Source organism: Phaenicophaeus curvirostris, chromosome 1 (assembly GCF_032191515.1).
Source record: "Phaenicophaeus curvirostris isolate KB17595 chromosome 1, BPBGC_Pcur_1.0, whole genome shotgun sequence".
NCBI lineage: Eukaryota > Metazoa > Chordata > Aves > Cuculiformes > Cuculidae > Phaenicophaeus > Phaenicophaeus curvirostris.
This window is the reverse complement of record NC_091392.1, coordinates 40,453,514-40,476,162: the sequence shown is the minus strand read 5'-3', so window position 1 is coordinate 40,476,162 and position 22,649 is coordinate 40,453,514. Positions and strand designations below refer to the sequence as shown.

General features: G+C 44.8%; 1 protein-coding gene and 1 long non-coding RNA gene across 2 annotated transcripts; one reads left to right on the top strand and one right to left on the bottom strand.

Annotated features, from left to right (window-relative positions):
- Positions 1 to 619: 619 nt before the first annotated feature.
- On the bottom strand, positions 620 to 20,856 carry FAM234B (family with sequence similarity 234 member B). Its single transcript, XM_069854810.1, has 13 exons — positions 20,773 to 20,856; positions 13,913 to 14,305; positions 12,896 to 12,994; positions 11,554 to 11,742; positions 9,939 to 10,069; positions 9,086 to 9,233; positions 8,713 to 8,854; positions 7,876 to 8,019; positions 3,936 to 4,017; positions 3,660 to 3,815; positions 3,145 to 3,262; positions 1,770 to 1,996; positions 620 to 1,366 (listed from the first exon to the last, which is right to left on the bottom strand). Exons 1-13 carry the CDS (start codon positions 20,807 to 20,809, stop codon positions 1,361 to 1,363), a joined length of 1,872 nt encoding a protein of 623 aa, XP_069710911.1. The 5' UTR covers positions 20,810 to 20,856; the 3' UTR covers positions 620 to 1,360.
- On the top strand, positions 8,520 to 19,160 carry LOC138719759 (uncharacterized). Its single transcript, XR_011337288.1, has 3 exons — positions 8,520 to 8,655; positions 17,921 to 18,017; positions 18,718 to 19,160. It is a non-coding gene; the product is annotated as an uncharacterized lncRNA (long non-coding RNA).
- Positions 20,857 to 22,649: the final 1,793 nt, after the last annotated feature.

Here is a 22,649-nt window from a genome sequence, read left to right as displayed (position 1 = left end):
GAGAGCAGCCCTGCGGAGGACTTGGGAGTGCTGAGGGATGAAAAGCTCAACAAGAGACAGCAATGTGTGCTCGCAGCCCAGAAGGCCAATTGTATCTTGGGCTGCATCAAAAGAGGTGTGGCCAGCAGGTCAAGGGAGGTTATTCTGCCACTCTACTTGGCTCTTGCGAGACCTCACCTGGAGCACTGCATTCAGTTCTGGAGTGCTAAGTACAGGGACGACATGGAGATGTTGGAGCACATTGAGAGGAGGGCCACAAAAATGATCAGAGGGCTGAAGCACCTCACCTAGGAGGACAGACTGAGAGAGTTGGGGTTGTTCAGCCTGGAGAAGAGAAGGCTGTGGGGAGATCTTGTAGTGGCCTTCCAGTATTTAAAGAAGGTCTACAGGAAAGATGGGGACAGACTTTTTACCCAGGACTGTTGTGACAGGACAAGGAGTAATGGTTTTAAACTAAGGGAGGGTAGATTTAGACTGGATATAAGGAAGAAATTGTTTACAATGAGGGTAGTGAAACACGGGAACAGACTGCCCAGGGAAATAGTGTGGGCTCCATCCCTGGAAACATTTGAGGTCAGGGTGGATGGGGCTCTGAGCAATCTGATTTAATTATAGATGTCCAAGGGGAGTTGGACTAGATGATCTTTAAGATTCCTTCCAACCCAAAGTATTCTATGATTCTAAGAAATATACAAGTGCAAGGGTGACCATCTTTCTCTAGATCAGAAAATTCAGCCACAGAGCTAGTTTGTTTGTGAGTTTGGGGACTGAATGGAGAAGATGGCTGAGAGCACAGGAAAGACTGTAGACAAGGCTAGCACTGCAGGAGCCAGACAGAGGCTTCTCTCCAAAAATTTAAACATTAAAGCAGGCGGTGTCCTTCAGCCACACCATTTGCCTTGAATCACCATGGCCCACCCTAGGCCCAGAACTTGTTAAGTCTAACAATAATGTTAGGACAGGAATAATGTTTGGACGTAAAAAGGAGCGTCCTAAATCTCATTCATAAATTAAACATATAAAAAATATACATATATTGCATAAATTGATACATATATATATATGCATGTGTATATATATATGTATATAAGTTCTTAATTCACATTTCTGTGTTACCTGGAAGGAAGCATGCAAGAATGACATGTGGAGGGGCAGATGCTGAACAAAGCTCCTCTGGTACAGGATATGTCTGCCTAGAACAAACCTGCCTCCAGCAGCATTCCCCAGACAGCCGAAGAAAGGAGAAGTGCTTTTAACCCTCATTTCCTCTACACAGCAGTTTTCCTGAAGATCCACACAGAAGCTTCCTGTATTCCCCATACAGGCCACAGGTTTAACCAAAATCTGAGAAACCACCAGGCTAGAGCTGGAGACAAAAAGGCAAACAAAAGCTGAAGTCAAAACCCATTAACATCCAGTCTGGTACAGAAAAGTGGTAATTCATAGGTCAGCAACTGAACCTGGGCACCACTATATGGAGGACCCTTGTTTGCCCATGTCAAAAGTGATTTCTGCTCTACCTCCCTGTTTCCTGTGAGTCTGTCAGTCCCTTGTGATGACTACATCTTTTTTAATAAGATCCCCCACCTTGTCCAACTGCCAAAGTACAGCTGGGCTTCACAATCTGTCTAGCTTATGCCTAAAGCGGCAGACAATCGTCTTACAACCAGTCTCTCTGCATCCCAAAGAGTTCCAAACTGTGTCTGCAGGAAAGTGATCAGATGTTTTCAAAGGCCTGGATTTCATTAGGGATTCCTCCATAATCTTACCTTCTGAGGAAGGTCAACAAATTTCAACCGGGCAAGAAATCGCCTCACTTCTCCACGGCTGATTTTGGGAGCGGTAGCATCCTTTAGCCACACCATTCGACCTTGACTCATCATGGCCCACTTCAGGCCCAGCTTGCTGACCGAAAGAAATCCTGGCTGCTTTTCTGAGGTTGCAGTTGTTGTCACAGTGATGTGAAATGCATCCTTCTGGAGATCGTTAATTCCAACTGGTTCATCAGAAAAGGGAGAGAAAATATTGGTGAGGAGTAAGTGATCATGTTGCTTCCAAAAGAAGTCTTATAGTTTTTTTTCAGTCAAACCACCAAGGCTATATTCAGTCTGACTTTACAATTGCATGCACCTTAGTTAATCAGGCAAAACAATTTTAAGTTAAAAGTTTTCCATGGAAATAAACTGAAATTTAGACCAGAAATGGAAGGGGTTTGCTCCAGGCAATGTTTTTGAACTTGCCATAGGAGATGCACGTATTACAATAATGTAGTTCACTTTCAGAGAGCTGTCCTTCCTATGCCTGCTAGCAGGTATTGTTTTACCTCTATTGAAGGGGAAATTGGTAAAGCAGGGGCAAGTCAGCTCACTTCACTCACTGCAGAATGATCTGTACAGACCTCAGAAAGCCCAGTTTCTAATAAACTCCTCTAAAAATGATACTCTATTTATTCTTGACTGAGTTGTGGTTTTGCTACAAATCCAATTAGATGTATCAGTATGTAGCAGCTTTTCTATACTTCCTGGCCTACTGGACTCAGCACTTGATGAACCCATCTGTTGTCTCACATCCTGCCATGCTCAACAGGCTGACTCTTGGTTGAACTGCTTCAGAAAGAGCAAGGAAACCCAACAGGGACTGTACAACCTTGTACAGGTGTTAAATCCAGATCTACTTTCCCTGAAAACACAGATTTAAATATTTCAGATTCCCCCTTGCAAAAAATAAAGAGTAAGAAGCAGCACAACTGCTATCGCAGAGAGAAGATAGCCAACAAAGGCAGAAGTGTATCTGAGGTGACAGAGGAAAGTTTCATAGCGATTCTTCACACACAATCTTACATCATAAATAGCTTCATGGAATGCCAGGGAACTTCTCTAGTGCAAAACATGCAAGAAATCAAACTGAGACCCTTCCCTGCTTAAGCATATGCAACAAATTTGGTGAGTCTTCTACTCGCAAAGCAGAAGTTGGACAGGATCATCCTTCCAAAGGAAGATGAAACTTATTTCCCGTTGCTGGCCTATATGTGGTGGACCTCAGACGCTACCTTTAAAGACAACACTACACCCCATTACTTCTCACAGCAATCTTTCCCTCCACATTTCTTTAAGCCTAGGTAGTTTCTCCTCCACTGGTACTCACTTGCTGAAGCAATGACTTTGTCTGTTGCATTGGTGAGGTCTAAAAGGACTGTAGGAAATACAGGATGGAGGAGATAGAGGTGGTGCAGCCCTGGGCGCTCAGGTCTGGGATCAGGATGCTGTTGGAATGAAGGACAGACAAAAACATTACAGCTGGCTAGCAAACAGGGGACTAGCTTTGCTGAAGAAATAAAGAAATTTTCTGGCACTGCACTGTCTTTACATGAATCAAATAATCAAAATCTCTATGGTTTTACAGAGATGATATCCTGCAAAGTTTTTTCCCTATACCAGAATTTGCTTCACAACTTCTGTTTGATAAGGTTGAGATCTGTCTCCCACAAAAACTCCTGTGTTCAGGCTTAGAGAAGTCAGAGTGTCAAAGCAAGAGGAAAAGATCTCTCTGACAGGCTTCTTCTGTGGCAGGTATAACGTTCAATTATATTAGGAATAAAAGACAGAGACTGCATGTGCCTCACAGAGAAACCCCAAAGTGAAGAAAGGATGTGTGCTCACCAGACTTTGTAACACAGGCTGTGCTTCATCAGCCCAGAAGAGAAAAACAGACTTCTTGTCCACAGTCATGACTGACAGTGCATCAAGTTGTTGCTTCTGCCATGGGAGTTCCTGGTTCCAAACAGGGAGGCCTGATTTGCCGTCTATCACTACCACCTCAAGGCAAGGGAGAGATCTAGCATTAACAGGTGTGCAGGTGTGAGTGGGAATAACTGATCCTTTCTACCCAGCCTCCCTCATTCCTATGCTGATACTCCTTGCCTTCACTTGTTTTACCTTTTTGTTCCCATCTCCAGTCTGTGCTTGCAGCATGAAGTCCAGAGTTTGGTCAGCACCAAAGTAACCTGGTACAGGCTGGCTGTAAATTTGGAAAAAGAAACACTCAGCCTCATGGTAGCAAAAACAGGAATTTCAGATGGAGTCAGCACAGTTGCTCTCATCCCCCATTCTGCCTCTTCAAAAGGCAGGATTTACCATGATAAGTAAGATCTTTCATCTACTCAGAACTGTTCTGTCTGGGAGCAACCATTTGTCCGTGGATCAGAAAAGTGAAAAATGATCCAGCAGCCTATGGTGCTTGATAGACTTTCTTCAGAGTCATCTGCGTAGGGTGCATTCCTTGCTGGACTGTGTATACATCTGTTTATCACCCTGTGACATGACTCCATATTATTCTTTCCTTAGCATGAGAACCCATACACTTTTGCTATCGTCATAAAAAGTTACCCAGCCCTTTCAAAATGCATCAGCAGATTTGACCTCCTGTTGAAAGTCTGTTTCCCAGGCTGCTTTAGCTGTGTGAAATGGCTCTGAATATTCTCACCATTAATGTCAGCCCACAATTCTTTGTTTTCTTACTGCTAGTAGCTTAACAAGCTTTTTTATAACATTCAGCAATTTAAATGAAGTCTCTTCCTTCTGGGTGACACAACACTATTACTTGAGTATCTGTCATTATAACTCTTTTCTAACCCTCTTGCTTCCTAACGCTTTTGACTTTCTGAGTTTTATCTCTGTCTCCTTTAAATTCACCACAGCTAGACAGAAGGTTCTGAATAAGCACAAACGATTCCTCAGAATACACAACAATCAGAAAATTCACAGCAAGATAGGATCATCGGAACACGTCCTCCCTCCTCTTGTTTTTGACAGATTGCTGTATTTCATCCAATCAACCAAGTATTAGTAGGCTGAGTTTGATCAGATTCATCAGCCATAAGGCTTGTGACAGAAATACAAAGATGAGATAAATTCATCAATTCTTGTAACAGTCAGTTCTAATGATTAATCTCACCCAAAGAAACATGCCTGCATTTTCATTTTCCTGCACATGGATGGCTTTTGCTCCAAGGCACTTGGTTGTGCTATAGCAAGATTAAAATGCCTGTTAGCTCCCATTACTTACACATGCTTATGAATTCTCTTTGATCATATAAACCCACTGACTTAAAACTTTCATGTTAAAGCATTTTTTCCAGCCCTTTTCTCCATTTTCTTCCAGTTTCCCATTTGAAATGTGCATACCAGAATGGCTCCTGAATGGCAATGCCACAGTACAGGAGTGGTTTGACTATTTATACTTAGTGTATCAAACAATGTCATTTGCTTTACAGACACCTCTGACAACCAGAACTAGTGCTTTCAAGGCAGTATCACAGAAATATAGCTTGAAAGCTTTCCAGTAGCAACAGGAAGTAGAAGATAGTTCTATCCTAGGGGCATAAACTTAAAACCTTTTCTAAGCTGCCTCTTCTCGTGTCCCTTCTGGGTCATATTCAGTGGTAGATCCCACAAACTGAATGAAGGCAGGCATATGTATTTTAGATGCTACCAATCAAAGGCAAAATCCCCAAGGCATTTTCTCAAATGGACCAGAAGGGCAATAATCGTTCCTGCCCAACAGTAATCCCCACAGCAACATGCTATTAATCCTCTCTCATCTGAAATATCCATTTACAACACAATTTTCAACTGCTTACTCAATTTTGTGGTCTCTGAACTTTGCCCTTGTTTTATGACTACTGATTCTCTCTTTATAGTTTTCCAGGGATCTTGCCAAAAGCTGTCAGGAAAAACAGCACATCTGCAGCAGCCAGGCTGTGTTTTCTTAGAGGCTGTTCCCAAAGGGCTGGACTGAGTCTTCCTGGATAGAGTGGTGTGCTTGGGGAATGTTTACCCAGGAAAAGGGGGTCTGTAAGCTTTGTCTGATGAGGAACAAGGTTTGGATTTGACTGCCTGGTGACATCCCTTAGCTGAAGTTGTCCCCCAGCCTGTGTTGCTTATGCAGAATTTACTCTAAGTCCTAAAATAACGACCCTCTTAAATAAATGCTTGTCTACAATATAGTCAGTCCACCAGATAACATCTCATTTAACTCCAAGAAAGCATGCAGTCCAGGACTTTGGCACAGTAGCCATAAACGAGAATAGCTTTTATTATTTCTCAGTGCTTGTCTGGCAGCTCCTCTACATGTGTGGTACTCTGTCCCTTGGAAAGTCACAAAACCAGAAAAACCAGGGCTGGAGTGCAGCAACTTGGAATACCAGTTGCCCAGAGAGGTTGTGGAGTCTCCATCCTTGGAGGTATTTAAAACATAACAGCACACAGTTGGTCCATTAAGAAATTTCCTGTGTACAATGGGTTTTACAGCATCTATGAACTGGCTTTGTTTAGTCAGTATACACTTACCCTTTGAACTAGACCCCAGACATATCCAGAAGTCTGCAGACTCTGGGCCAAAACCACCTTTAGCTCATCTCCTTTCCCCATACCAAATCAACAAGTCATAAGCCATTCCCAAGGCCATTGCTTATATCACCCAACAGCCCTCAAAAATATGGACATAATCTGAATATCAAACCTAGTTGAATACTGGTTTTTTTGTTCACTTAATGAAGTTCCAATGCCTTCTTCCTACAGATGCTCTTGACAGTCAGGTAACACTCAGAGGATCACTGCTTTCTCTCCTCTAGATAGCAGAGCAAGCAATTTGTTTCTCACATAATTTCCTTCACCTGTGCCCAACTGCCCTATGCAAATATTTAATACTGGGCAAGGTGAAATTGCTGGTTATTAACAACCCAAGAGATCTGGCAAATTACTTAATTTCCATGTGTGAAATTAAAGGATGAGCAGTATTATTTTAAGGTTTACATTTAATACAGATGGTGTGCTGGCAGCCATCAGAGTGACCATTTTCAGCTTTCAAGGAACATGAACATCTGTGGGCCATACTCAGACACCTTCTCTAAATACTTAACATCACTAATGCAACTGCTCCTCTCCACTGAGCTGGCAAGTGGTAGCCCTGGATAGCAGATGGGCTGAATCACCCACCAGTAAGCCTCTGAATTCCAATGGCACACTAGGCATGACATCAGTATTGGGTACTTGAATCAAGCCCTTATTTGTGATCGCTCACAAGCATGCAGCTCAGGTTTCCAGCATTCTGTTTCTTGCTCTTCTCTCCCCTGCCCTTCTCACTTGCTCAGCAATGCATTTACACCTCCAGCTCTTAGATTTCTTTGCAGACACAGAATCATAGAATCACCAGGTTGGAAAAGACCCACAGGATCATCGAGTCAAACCATTCCTATCAAACACTAAACCATGCCCCTCAGCACCTCATCCACCCGTCTTTTAAACACCTTCAGGGAAGATGACTCAACCACCTCCCTGGGTAGCCTGTTCTACTGCCCAATGACCCTTTCTGTGAAAAATTTTTTACTGATGTCAAGCCTGAACCTCCCCTGCTGGAGCTTGAGGCCATTCCCTCTTGTCCTGTCCCCTGTCACTTGGGAGAAGAGGCCAGCTCCCTCTTCTCTACAACCTCCTTTCAGGTAGTTGTAGAGAACAATGAGGTCTCTCCTCAGCCTCCTCTTCTCCCGGCTAAACAACCTCAGCTCTCTCAGCCGCTCCTCATAAGGCCTGTTCTCCAGCCCCTTCACCAGCTTTGTTGCTCTTCTCTGGACTCACTCCAGAGCCTCAACATCCTTCTTGTGGTGAGGGGCCCAGAACTGAACACGGTATTCAAGCTGCGGTCTCACCAGTGCCAAGTACAGAGGGAGAATAACTTCCCTGGATCTGCTGGTCATACCGGTTCTGATACATGGAGAATTCTTCTCAATTGCTTTCTATGGAGCACATGTACTTAAAAGTGAAAGGCTGGAAATGACACAGGAAGAAACAGGAGAGAAAAATGTTTCCAGTATGTAACCTGCTGATGTTCTGCAGTTCCAGGGTCCAGCGAGGCTCCAGGTCCTGTCCTCGCAGGAGGATCAAGCCATCTTTGGTTGTGATGAGCAGGCTGCTGCAGTTTGTGTCAGGTGCTTTCATTATCTGCAGGAAGTCAACACCCCCACTGGGACAAATGGAAAGCAGAGAGGAGATTCTGAGGCTTGTATCTGCACATCTCAGCATTATCTGCCTGTCCACATGGCAGTTCCTTCTACTTAAGGTTTGAACTGTTCTTGGAGAAGCCCATCTTTTCCCTAGTGATGGAGCTTGGATTCCTTTGGGGGTTCCTCAGTTAAGTGGGCGAAATTCAGGTGTGTGCTCTTCTAAACATCTTCAGTTATTATAAAAATCATGGACTGTATAGGTTCACAATTGTTCCCGCTGTTTACCCTTATCCAGGCTGACCTTTTCTGCAGTTTCGCAGTAAAGGTGCTGAGAAACACAACACTGTATACAGACCCAGCTTCCCAAAGGGACTCCAGGCCCACAATACTGTACACAGACCAAGCTTCCTAAAAGGACCCTATTAGCCACAAATATCTTTTTTTTTTCCTAACTCCAGGTATGCATAGAGGGTGGAAGAAAGAAACAAGGAGCAGGAGAAGCAAAGGACTCCCTTTTACCATACTCTGCACTTCTTTTGCTAGGACAACCACAGGAGAAGGGGAAAACAATGGGTTCTCCAGAGTACTGTTATCAACTGGGCAATGAAAAGAAGGATAGTATTAAAGTAGGGAAGACCATCTCTAGGAATACTGAGGTGAGTACCCTCCCCTTCCTCTCCCAGCAGAAGCAAGATGACAAGTCCATCTCTTACCTGTAAATGTCAATGAGCTCTGACAGGTTGACAGATCTGCGTTTTTCCCACTCCGGTTCCTCCTGCTGCAGCATTTCAGGAAAGCTGTCCCGGTTTCTGGCTTGGGTAAAGATATCCCTCAAGGCAACTGCTTGAACATTACCTGCCAGGAAGAGTAAAGATGAAGGGCCCTGCCTGCAAAAGTTAACTCCCTACTCCCTAGTCCTTGCACTTTTCCACACCATGGCAGTGAGACTCGTTCCCATGCCCTCTACACCTAGCTTTTACAGTAGAAGGCACAGTAGAAATATCCCAGGGATGCTCTGGGCTATTTTAAGTAAAATGAATGTTTTCTCAGTCAGGTGAAATGCTGGAGAGGCAAGTTGCTTCTTACCAAAACCAAACAGGATGTAGATGGCTCCCCGGCTGGTGATGTGAACCTGGGGGCCAATCACTTTCCCTTCTCCATTGGTGCTGTACTCCACAGGCCCACCCAAAGCAGTCCCAGTCCTTCCAGACACCAAGATGAAAAACATATCAGGCTGCAAAGAGAGAAACGCAGAGATCTTTAGCAGTGCTTTCGTGCCCTTGTGCTCTCAGAATCTCTCCTGATCCCCACAGCATGAAGCTCCACTGTTCTTTGACCCCACAGCAAGGTCTTGCTAGTGGTCTCTTTCTCGTTGCTCAGTCTGGCTTTGTGGGAGTCTTACATTCATGCTTTTCTCTTGACTGCAAAGGCATCAAAGATGGAAGGGACTTAAACCTGAACTCCTCTAACAACATTAATGCTGGAATTGTGGAGATGCATGAATACAGAGGAAATCTGCTTCTTATTGAATCACACAGGTATTTATTTCTTTTGGATAATCTGAATGCTCCGTTCTCCAGAGATCTAACTCAACATGGCTTCCTACACTGTTGCTAAATACTTACTTCAAACCAAGCATTCACTAAACAGAAACACATAATTCTGAAGTCTCAGTCAGGGGTAAATAATTACCCTTCTGTTCCTTCACAACTAACCAGAAATGCAGGTACTGTCATTACTGCTGGACCTCACTAGTCTGACCTACTGAAGAAAAGGGGTGTTTTTCAAGGAAATCTAAAGAGAAAAAAAAAGGGGGGGGGGGGAAGAGATGGAGGAGAGAACTCTTGCAGCTCCTGTTCCAGCCTTTCCACACCAGGCTCCCTGTTCTTCCTCTAGAGAGTCAAGGTACTTTCAGATATCAAGCAGGGACATGCCGTACCTCTGTGTCTTTGAGGGCCAGAACAACAATGTCCCTAATCCCATCTCCATCTACATCCGGAAGAGTTGCAGCCGGTGCAGCCAGGATTCCATTTGCAAGGTGGATGGAGTTCAGGGTCCAGATGGTCTTCCCTGTGGGAAGAACATGATGAAAGAGACCTGCAGCACTTGTGGAACCAGTGGTCATCCCCAGAAGGTCTCATGAACCCTCCTTGAAGGAGGAAGTAAAAGAGATTATTTCCACCATTATCTGAGAAGAGTAAAGTCTACAAACTGGGGCAAGCTGAAAAGTGAAGCAAAGTTCTTCCCTAGCATTCTTCAGACTGCCTTTGAGTCATGCCTCAAGTCCTGCTGTGTTACCTTCTTAGCACCTCTCTAGAAAGACCTGAGCCCAAAACACTTCCTGAAATAACAGAGAATATTTGAGGTTTAGTTTTTTGAGAACCTAAATGAGTGCTGCTCTGCAGGACAGCAGTTGTTTTCCTCAGCCAGCAGTAAAGTCTGTAGGTAGATGCCAGGAAAGAAAACAGATGGGCAGTTCTGATATTCAAAGTGCAAATCCGTGTCAGTTAAATTCCCAGCAGCAAATAGCCACTCCAGCACGGCATGCTCACTCTACTTCAGGGTATGTCAGCAGACGTGATGTCAAATGGTTCAGCAGGCCAGCATGGACCCAGCAGGAAACTCAGTAAAATCTCACTTGCAAGCTGGCAAATAACCCTAACAAAAAGACAAAATGAAATTCAGTGCTTTTAATTCTCTATGATTCTTTTGCCAACACTTCTGCTTTTTCAGAGTTTAAGAATGCTTTGCGGCTGCTGTGTAGAATAAGGTTTGTCCCTGCATGACAAAGGAAATCAGATGCCAGACATAAAAACAATTGTGTACATTAGTAACACTAGTACTGTTGGCAGAGGAGGCAGCCTACAGTCCATGCAAACATGTGGAAGTAATCTAGTCCCTAAAAACATTTGAAAGGTAAGTGCCGCTGGTCATTGACTAGATCTGTCACTGAAACCCAAAGTTTCTTTTATCTCTCCATTCTCTGTCCTGATTCCAAACCCATCCCTATACCTATCTATGAATATTTCTGCCAGTGAATTAATGTGGTGGAACAAACAGCAATCAGAGAATGGAGTTGCACATGACCGAGTGATTAAAAACGCAATATTCATTCACATCTAATTGATTCTTTTATGGGCCTGATTTCTCTGGAAGGCTTACTGGCTCTAGCATATGTCATTATATAACTTCTCCAAGAATGGTGCTCAGCTTTTTAGTGCTGTTGGGTAGATGCTAAGTTGTGCTAACAGCTCAATGCTGATAAAAACAGGCCTTACATACACATTATGCCACGGGGATGCTACAGGATAAGATTAACACTTTTAAATGTTCTGAGCTGGTGGGATGAAGATGCTGCCACAGAACAGCAATGGTACGGATTCTCTCTTACACTGTGTAACAAGAAACACATTAATGCTTTGACCTTTCCTGAGTGTCACAAGATAACACCTACCATAAAGTACCAGCACTGTATCATTCATGCTTATTAATCCCTTAAAAAAAACTAGAAAAAAGTTGTAGCATATTTCTAATATGCTGGTATTTGACTCTACCTGTGGAGGCACTGAGAAGGCTGAGGAATTTTGACGTTCCTGTAACAAGGCAGACGGGCTCTGCAGGTGCCCCCAGTGACAGTCCTTTGCACTGTATACTCCGAGTCTCCTCTGGAAGCTGGATGGACCACAGGGTGCTGCCATTCATACCAGAAAGGGCCACCACAGTTATGGAGGGCCTAGAGACACCTGGAAGAGGCAGGAATGAGAGAGTGAAATCCGTTGGCATCAGAGGCTTTGGTCTTTGCACCTGAGTTCCAGCTCTAGCTCCCGAATCCGAGTGGCTCAAGCCAGCCACATTCACACTGCCTGAAAGCAAAGGTCAAACCCTACCCCAAGGCTGAGTTTATCTGTTTGCAGAGCCTAAAGGCTATCTCCAGACAAGCTGGGCTGTCAGCCAGCAGCACAGACAATCATAGAGGCTGGACCTGAGCTCACAGCAAGAAATGTGGTCAGCTAGACACAGAGGACCCAAGATTCCGGGGAAAATCTTCTCGGTTGTGCTGACTTGCTGGTGTGAAACACTTTGTTGTCAAATCAGACTGATCAGACAAATTGCAGACAAATCAGACTGATTAAAAATCCCCTTTCTCAAAGACACTGAGGGGAAGCCTTAAGAGTTTGCCAACTCATGTGAAAGTCTTGAATAGTCTGTAATTCTGAGGCAGCAGAAGGTGACTGGTAATCTGAGAGCTTTTTCCATTGTTTTTCAAATGAGCTTTATTTTTGTGAAAAACAGACAGAACGCAACCAATTGGTGTAACTGGAGGGTCTTTTCCTAATTCACTGGTTAGTACAAAATAATTGTGAGAAAAGGTGCTCTATGCTATTTCAATTGACATTTGTTCCCATTCCAAATCTGAGCAACTTTTAGCTCAGCTTGTCCTCCGACATAGATGTGGTTAGTGTAATCTCCACCCGGTATGCTCATATCACAATTTAAAATGAGCTCCTACACATATCAAGATAACAGTCCCAGTTGACTCCTGTCTTACTTGCAAAATAACACAGGCAGGCCACTGGCTAAAAGCAAGTCTGAGCCCACTCTCTACATCAAACCAAATATGCACAAACACTGGACAAAGAGATGGACTTGCCTCAGGATGATATGTGGGAAAACAGATGACATTGACCCAGCAGGTATGGAGGCGTAGGATGCAATGAAAATTATGGATAGCATGACAAAGCACAGCCGCAGTATACCTGCAATTTTAAGGAACTCTGAAAAGAGGAATGCAGTGGATTTGCAGTGGCAGGAACTCCTGACATGTATAAGACAAACATACAGAAGTCCATACTGATGTGTATGGAAAGAGCAATGGGAAGAAGCTGCTCTGCTTACCGATGACGCTAGCGTTCATCAAGGCGGTGAAGACAACGAGGATGTCAGGGAGCCCATCACCGTTCACATCACACAGCTCCAGTGGGGACAACACACCACCTGTAACAGGCACAGAGAATCACCAAACTGTTGTGAAAAGGTCACCCAGCCACCACGCAGGGAGGAGGGCTGGTCCACAAAAAGAGACTCATGGACAGCTGAGCCTCACATAATCTGCTAGACCTAATGCCAGGCAGTTCCCACCACAGAAAGGTCTTTAATTGCATGGAAAAGCAGAAAGGTAGCATCGAGGTCAAAGAAAGGAAAGGGAAAAATGGAGGAGCTGACAAAGATTTCTGCTTCCCATTTTCTGAGGTTATGTGGGAGCCACATATCCTATGAAAGGCCTAGATTTGGAAATCAAGGGCAGAATACAAGGAGGGAGAGACATATCTAGATCTGGCAGAAATTATTTCACAAACCACTGTTACTTTACTGCAGAGCCAGAATGGAAGACACTTCAGAAACATTACCAGTGGCTGTATAGGATAACAAAAGTTCCTGAACATTGATTTTAGGATTCAAGCAGGGCAAGAAGACAAAAGAAATAAGGTTAGTTAAGCCAGCTAGAAGACATATAGACTTCTCTCCTCCCAAACACACCCACATTTCAGAGGTGCTGGTAAAACCCAGGGTGTAGAGAGGGACGTGCTATGTTTTAAAGTGAGCTGGGCCATCTCCATCTGGAATAGAGAGCACCATCTGGACAAAAAGGCAGGATGGGAGAAGAGTCAAAATGCTTTTCAGTGTTGACAAAAAGATTTTGTGGTACTGTTATCTAATGAGGCCAGATTTCACAAGCCTTAGCTTGAAAAGTGAGCAGGACACAGCCACGTGTCTGTTACCTCGGAACATCTGCAGTGGTGAGGAAGGGCCTCTGCTCTGAGATGGCTCTCCCAGATAGGTCTCTCCCGCCGATGCCCAGCCTGGGAGCTGCCACCTCCCCCATGCCAGATGCCGTTCTTGGGTCTTTCTCACCTGCTCCCTGACCTAGGTTGCGGTTCCAGGTGTTATGCAAGTCCCTAGGGGGACAGGGAATTAGAAATGCGCACACCAACACAAGAATCATCGAGATCACCACAGTGAGCAAAAAGATCACTGTGCGCAGGTATGGCATGAGGGAGGGAGCAGCCTTCTGCTCCAAACTCCCAGCCGTCTCGGCAGGATAACCCTCGGGCGTGCTCTCTGACGTGTGCTGCTTTGTCATCCCAACCTCCACATCAGAGTCAGGGTCCTGCACCTCGTCAGGGGGGCTCTTCCCATTCTTGACCCCCCCGTTCTTCTGGATGTTGAGTACCAGGTCATCTTCACTTTCATCACTGTCAGCCTGAGTGAGGGGATCGTATTCCCCAAGGTCTGGGCTCTTCTTTCCTGAGGAAAGAGATGGAGAGAGACAATAACGCACAAGATCCTCACTTTTGCAGAATCACAGTGGACAAAAGGCTGCAGTGGAGAGCAATACAGAAGGCAGGACAGTGCGATCTGGATTTTACATGGAGTGAGAGATGTGAGAAAATGACAGGGTCTCTCCATGATTCAGAGTAGCAGCTGAAGGAAAAAAGATACCAACAGTTTATTTACCCAAGATAAAGGTGTGTATATATTTTATACATATACATATACACACACACACGTATGTGTATACAGAATTCACAGATGATTCAATTTTAATGCTTTCCTGTTTGGTGATAAGACACACTGATATCAAGTCATGCTTAATGCTTTGAGTACTCGAACTGCAACACCCTCTCAACTTCAAACTCTGAACTCCTTCAGCATTTGCCAACCTCTGATCCCGATACAGCCTCTCTTCACTTGTAGACTGTGGTTTCTGAGGGGGTCTCCCTCTGCAACTCATTTCTCCCCTGCTCCTCCTGCCCAGTCCAAGCAGCACAGCTGTATTCTAGCATGCCACGTCTGCTGCCCTGCTTCACGATGGATAGAACAGATAAAGCACCACACACTGTTTCTCTGCAGTGCTGGTAAAACTGAGTATCGACTCTCCGAAGATGACAGCAGTATGATTTTGCCCTTTTCGGCCACTAAAGTGCTGGTGTCTGAAGGGACCACAGCTGCTTTTCTGCCTTCTCTGCATGGCTCAGCAAGAGGGAGTGCTTCAGCCCCTGCAGCAGAAAACCACAGTGCTTCTGCTCTGTTCCGGCTCCCACCAGAACCAACAGCTTGCGCTTGGCCTTGCCAAGATAGATAACTTAGTACTGATGCCTTCAGGTGGTGGTACAAGAAAGTATCTCAGCTTAAGGTGTCTCTCTGACAGATGCCTAGCACATGGATGACTTCTCCCCCAAGCCCTGGAGAGCCACAGGGAGTGTGAGGAGGGCAGGTGCAGAGCTCAGTTGTACACACTGGCGTAAGGCCAGGGCCATCTGTTTATGGGGACAGGCAAGATAACGCAGACTCACTGCCCTGAGCTACGAGTGAAGGATCACGTCTCAGGGAGCTCCTGTGTGCCACCAGGCTGGGCATGGAGCCATGGCCGCTGCTCTGATGATTGCAGGGCCTCAGTCTATTTCTCTCTCTCTCCTAATCCAAGTTGCGATTTTGCTATCCCAGATATCTGCTTCATTTCCCTTTGCCTAAATCTGACCTGAGACAGAAGCTAAATTGTGCCCAAAGATGCTTGAAGTGATACATGCAAGGCATAAAGAATAAGCAAAAATACGTGAGCCATAACCACTCTCAGACACTAAGATGATAGGAAGGCTTTAAAGAGCGGAAATTTAAGGGCTTTCATGATTATTCTTAACGCATAAGATAATATGCCTCACTTCTGGTTCTCAGGTTAGTCAGACTCTGTTACAGTCATACTGTAATATCTACTTAGTACAACACACATATTTTACATCATCTAGACTCTGTTTTGCAGCACATGCATCTCATTTCTTTCTTATTTCTCACCTCACAAAAGGACCTTCACTTCCCTTTCCTGTTCCACTTACAAATGCTATTCAGTGTCAATTTTAAAATTTAAGAAAAAGTGTCAGCCCCACTAGAGGCCAAATGCCCCACACTAAGTAAGGCAGTCAGAACAACCCACCCACACTGATCAGAGGGAAAGAAAGATATCCAACAAGATCACATATCTAAATCAAACTCTTCCTTCCTGAATTAGGGGCTTCTACAAAAGACTCATGTCAAAACAATCTGGTGTGCATACATTCCAAAAAAGCTGTTCCTTGTGGAGGTAGAGCACCCAGCTAAAAGATACTACATCCCTATGAGATGTATCCCTGCGTGACACTATTGTTTCACATAGATCTGTCCTAAACATGTGTTCAAATTATGGACTTTTCAGGAAGTCTTAATAACTTTGACTTCCCAGGCTAAATACCATTTACTCTTGGGCTAGCAGCACTCTTACCACTCTGACCTGGCTTGAACTGGCACATCTGGATCTGTAGTGAGAAGCTGAAAATACCCTGCCAGTGAGTCCTTTCTGGAGTTTCTTGTTTTTGCTGAGTACTCTTTCAGCAACTTGCCATCACAACCTAGTGTATAGGCATCTGGGAAATTTCCACTGTGCTGTCCCTGCAATTTCTGAGCAGAGGATTGTGTGCCAATGAGGTCAGCGGCCTTCGTGCTGCTCACAGGTTGGAGCCAAAGTCAAACAGCAAAGTTAACCAGACTGTTCTTGGTTTTGGAAACTGGTGTGCTTTGAGTAAAACAACTCAACAGCATAATTCCACTTCAGTTATACTGTGATTTGTTTAATTATTTTAATTCCAGACAGTCAACTCAGAAGACTAGAACTTTCTGTTCATTCTTGAGGGAACTAAAAGCATTGACAGGAATGAGCTTTACCTGGAATAATTTTGTTCTGCATCTCTAGGAGACAGAAAGGACCTTGAAACTATGACTTACACACTCCTTCAACTAGCAGGGACTGAGACTTGGGCAACATTGACAGTGGTGTCAACCACAGACAATCTGTAACAGTAACACCTTTCCTGCTGACAACCACTGATCGGAGGCTAGAAAACAGCTACTGCACAGTAATGACTTACAGTTTTTGGTTATCTGTGCAGGAAAGGATCTGTTGAGTCATACGAAAGCTATAAAGCAGAGAGCTGCTCAGTCTTACTTCATGTCTAAGCCTGACCAGGAACCAGAAACTGGTATTCCTGTCTTTCCTCAAAATGCTAGCTGGCACTCTCACAAGGCACAGCCAGTCAGTAAGGTCAGGCATAAAATGCCCTGCTGATTATTTATTTATTTTTTTTTAGGCCAAAAGGAGAGAAGACATTGCCCTTAAACAACAGTTGTGGGAGCTCTCACTAACACGTGGGAAACTCAATTGCGTATCTAATATCAGAAGATTCAAATGCACATCTCCCACTGTTTATAGAGAGGCCTAACAATTGATCCGTAGGTATTTTGGGAATGCACCTGGAGGACTGGCGAGTTCTATAACTCATGATTTGCCTGGCTGGACAGAGAGAAGAAGGAACTTAACATTTCACCTGAGTTTTATGTAGCAAGGCGGGATACCATACCTGGTTTCCACTAATCATTCCAAAACAGTTTTTCAATAGAAAAGCATAAATATAGAGACATAAACAGCAGTAAAGAATGTGTGAAAATAAGGGTAGTCTCACACCATTTAGAGAATTATGTTTTATTAAGAAGTGTTCCAGAAGTCAAATTCTTTCCTTTCTGGTCAACAAGGCTCGAGCTGGGGGAAGAGAAAGCTGAAACTACCTCTGTTGCAAGTGGTCAGCTGTCAAAAAATCCAGTACTCCCACACAGTTTTCAGCTTTCTATCATGGAAGTAGAAATGCTAAGACCCCAGCTGGTCCTCGGTCAAATTCTTACCATATCTCCTGCAATTACAGTCACTATGTAACCTTCACGATAAACTAGTCCCTGTGCTAAAGACAACAGACTCCAGACCCACCTTGAGCAGTTCTGTAGCCTTGTGTATGTAATAGATCTTTATAACTTAGATCTTGTTATTTGTCTTTTGTATAGTGTCTCTAACTGTATATAAAGCCTGCATCCACTTCAGAGAGATGGAGTTCACATCAGTGAAGTCAGTTTCCTTGCTGCTCTATGCTCTTTCCTACATGTATAGTAAATAAACTGTTCCTGCTCTGATCTGCTCTAAATTGCACACTGTTTCCTCCACAGCATCAGTGATAAAACAGAGGCTCCTAGTCTGTGGCTTGTGGTAACAATCAATCTGAGGAACCAGTGTTTGTGGTCTGTGGCTACGTTACTGGTTGTACCATCCTTATTTGGTTTTTTTGCAGCTACTGAAAGAAAAAGCAAATACTGAAGAGGGAGATTTTCAAAGGCAGAAGAAAGAGAAAATGTCACCAACTTATCAACTTGCACGGGCAGATGGACTCTAAGCTGTGCTTTATGACTTTGAAAACCTCCTGCACATTTGCCTAATAGTACTTTTCACACAGGTAGTTTTTGCAGCTATCACAGGAGAACGTGACCTCTTCTAAGAAAATGAGTCATGCAATCATGATTTGGAAAAGAGGCATCTGTGAGGTGATCTATATTGGAATCAGGTCCCACTCATAATCAAATACTCATTTCTAGTGCTGACGGCTTGAAAGATAATAATTGTAACCTTTTTTTCTGGTTTTGACTTACTAGAAAGGCTTTTCTTTGCACTAACTTTGGAGTGAAAAGAACAAGTCTTGGATTTAATATAATGAGTACAATTTTTAGTGCGTTATTTCAATGATGACATATTGGTTCCACTATCCTTTGTACTTGCTTCATGCACTGTTTATTTTTCCTTTTTTACCCAGCTGGCAATTGGCAGCCACCAGTCATTGGGTACTGCAGACATATCTCTAAGCCTATGGGGAGATAAGTTGGCATGCATTGATGCAATTAACTTAATGAGATACAGCAGGGAAAAAACAGCTATTGCAGTGGCTTTCTGCTTTCTCATTGTTGTTGAAAGCTGCATTCTTCAAGAGTTAACCACACAAACAAGGTATGATATATGCAATTTAACCAATGGACTGATACAAAACCAGTTTTCTTAACTGCAGTTGCAAGACCTGTGCTCTTTCCCAAATCAGTGCCTCCCGGCTGCAGATATCAAACCAATCATGTCCGTTCCAGAGGTCCCAGAAGAGATCTGTACAGTTCCTCAGTTCTCACACCACAATACACACACTTAAACACACAAGTTTGCACTTTTCCTAAATCAACTTCATGTAAAATGTATTCCTTTCCATTTAGACAACTAAGAACAAACTGATTTGCAACCAAAAAAAATTTTAATCACACCTGGCTGGCACTATATAAAGTAAAAAATAATTATTCCTGGTATGGGTTACTTAAATCATAGAATCACTCAGGTTGAAAAAGACTTCTAAGATCATCAAGTTCAACTGCCAGCTCAACACCACCCTGTCGACTAAACTACGTCACAAAGTGCCATGTCTACATGTTTTTTGAACACTTTTCTGAAAGGAGACTTCACCACTTTCCTGGGCAGCCTGTTCCAGTGCTTCACCACTCTTTTGGTAAAGAAATTTTTTCTAATATCCAGTCTAAACCTCCCCTGGTACAACTTGAGGCCATTAGTGGGAAGGGCCCTGAAGACATTACTGTGACCTTCGTGGACTAACAGGGGAGGAAAGTATGACCTGACCACTGCAGGACCATTGTGGTGCAAAGTGATGGGGAGGAGTCCTCCCCCAGCAGCACACAGCTGGCTCCTGTCTCTGCCCCATGGCTGTGCTGGTGGCAAAACATGCTTAGGATGGGCAATAAGGCACTTTCCCATTGGGTTAATGCAGCCAGGTGCATTGGCTCCAGTCCATCCAACAGTAACAAACATGCTTTCAAGATCTGTTTTCGCAATGTATTTTCATTCCCTTCTAATCTCCTTTCTAAAGAGAATGGTTGTTGAACTGCAGCTCACTGGTTTATCTTCGAAAGATCTAGTTTCCCCAACACAATAGTCCCTTATGTTTAAATATCCTTTCATCTCGCTGAAGATCTCTGGCTGGAAGGGCATGTGGAGGTGGCAGGCAGCCTTTAAACATTTACCTGGGTAATTGCTGTGGCACTCACCGAACTCATAGAATCAGAGAACAGCTTGGGTTGGAAGGGACCTTTACAGGTCATCTATTCCAACACCCCTGCAGGGAGCAGGGGCATCTTTAAAGGCTTGTGGTGATAGGACAAGGGGGAATGGGTGCAAACTGGAGAGGGGCAGATTTAGATTAGACTTTAGGAAGAATTTCTTCACCATGAGAGTGGTGAGACACAAGAGAGGTTGGGGATGCCCCACCCCTGGAAGTTTTTAAGGCCAGGTTGGATGGGGCCTTATGTAACCTGATATAGCGGGATGTCCCTGCCCATGGCAGGGGGGTTGGAACTAGATGATCCTTCATGTCCCTTCCAACCCTAACTATTCTATGATTCTGTGATTCGATGATCTCCAACTCCATCAGGTTACTCAGATCCCCATCCAACTCGATCCTGAATGTTTCCAGGGATGGAGGACCTATCAGCTCTCTGGCCAACCCGTCCCAGTGTTTCACCCCTCCTCGCCCGGCGTTTGACGGTAAAACCCGCCAGGGGCGGCTCCTGGCAGGTGCGCGACGCCCCGTCCCCTCCAGCCCTCTCCCCGCCGCGGGTTTCGCGGGCAGAAGCCGCTGCCCCCTCCCCAAAGCCACCGGGCAGCGCCGGGTCTCCCCCTCGAAACGTCACCGCATCACCATGGCAACGCATCCCACCGCCCCGGGCAGCGGCAATCGCCTCCCCCCCGCCTCGCAGCACAGCGGGACGCGGCCGCCCCGGCTCGGCGCTCCCTCCCTGCCGCGGGTACAGAACCCCCTTACCCGGCAGCTTCAGCGCCCGGGACAGCACCGTAGCCATGCTGGAGAGGCGCAGTGCCCCTGCGCGGCACCGCTCCCTCACCGCCCCTTCCCAACGCCTGCCGGGAATTGTAGTTCTGCGGCGCGGGAGCTCCCTCCATCCCTCCCTCCCCATTCCCCGCCCCGGGGCCGGGGGCTGCCGCGCTCCTCACTCAGCGCGGGGCGTATCTTTATCCAGGATCTGGGTGCAGGGATTGAGTGCACCCTCAGTAAATCCGCGGGTGACGCTAAGCTTCCTGCGGTCCTGGCTGGCTGGAGAAGTCCCACTGGACTGCAGGCTGGCTGATGTTGTGCCCATCTACAAGAAGGGTCGCAGGGAGGATCCAGGGAACTACAGGCCTGTCAGTCTGACCTCAGTGCCGGGGAAAGTCATGGAGCAGGTGATCTTGAGTGCTATCATGAAGCACATGCAAGAGAACCGGGTGATCAGGCCCAGTCAACACTGTTGGTCAGAATGAAATTCTCTAAGAGCCCTTTTTGGAGTTTTAGAAAGTAATCATTCTTTATTCAGTGCTGGGTATGTGGGGGATTAGCTCTGCCTAAGGCATGTACACCCAGATACCAGTACTAGAGCTTTTTATCTCCTTATTACATGCATATGTATCTTATTTCTTGGAAAAGCTTTACATATTCACTCTGTTTCTTGGAACTAATCTTAATAATGGCATACTCGTTACGCTTAGCATTTCCTCATTGCTGGCCGGAGAGGTAGCAGATGCCCCATCCCTGGAAACATTCAAGGTCAGGTTGGATGATGCTCTGAGCAACTGGATCTAGTTGAAGATGTCCCTGCTCACTGCATGGGGGTTGGACTCAGTGACCTTCACGGTCCCTTCCAATCCAAACCAGTCTATTATTCTATGGTTCTACAACTTGATTCTCTCTGGTTGTGTTCAGGAATCTCTTCAAGGTATCATTTTTGTTGAACTCACCTATCGAGCATTCATAGTTAAGGTGATGTTGTGCCACACAACCCGCCTTCAGAACTGATCTTCTCCAGACTGCTGATTCTGGTTTTCTAGTCACAAAGTTCTCCTTTCTTTTAATTTATGCAACACAAGCATATGAGGATACACATTACTCTAAGCAATCATTATTATATATGGATACGAGTCTATACAGACTATAAAAAACAAAGCTCTTCACTGGTTCCATCACCCTTCATTTCCTCCTTGTTATTTTATAGGGCCAGAGACCAGCAGGGTGATGGGTTCTTGTGGCTGTGAGCTGTGACCATGCACGGTCCATGTTTGTACAGCCACCACTGTGTGCTGGGCACAGGCTTGTGTGAAAATACAGTTGTTATCTAAAGTGGTTTACACAGAAAGTGCCAGTCCTTGAAGTTATTCTTGGTATAAATATATATGTTCATTCTTGGGAAGGTTTTGGTTGGAAGAAATTGTATTTGTTGATTTTATTTTATTTTGAAACTTTGGTGGTTTTTTTTTGCTTAATTACAGTGCAAAAGACTGCTAGGACATTTTCCAAAGCTGTCCTCAATCTTCACCACAGTCTTCTGAGGTATGTGAACAAGTGAATTTTCCCTTTCCCATGATGAGGAAGTTAAGTGAGGAGGCATTTGTGGCTTCACCCAAGCCACAAGGTTCTGCTTCCTGCTTCTCAGGTTCATGCATGGGCCATCTAACACCACTCTTCTTCAAGCCATAATTTGTGTGAGAAGTCTCAAGGCTGACAGGCTGACTCCTCATCAAAGAAAGAGAAAGGACTATTGGCTACATACATCAAAAGGGAGCCCGATCGGCTAAAAACCACATTATGTTTCCCCAGCATCTGTTTCTGTTTTCCTCTGTTTTGGACACTGTTCCTGTGAATAATATACT

Excerpts from the sequence above, each read along its gene's own strand:
- FAM234B (XM_069854810.1), bottom strand. The coding sequence starts at position 20,809 with ATGGCTACGGTGCTGTCCCGGGCGCTGAAGCTGCCGG. Across the intron at positions 11,743-12,895 it reads GATGAACGCTAGCGTCATCG|GTGTCTCTAGGCCCTCCATA; the intron begins GTAAGCAGAGCA and ends TGCCTCTTCCAG. Across the intron at positions 8,855-9,085 it reads CTACATCCTGTTTGGTTTTG|GTAATGTTCAAGCAGTTGCC; the intron begins GTAAGAAGCAAC and ends TCTTCCTGGCAG.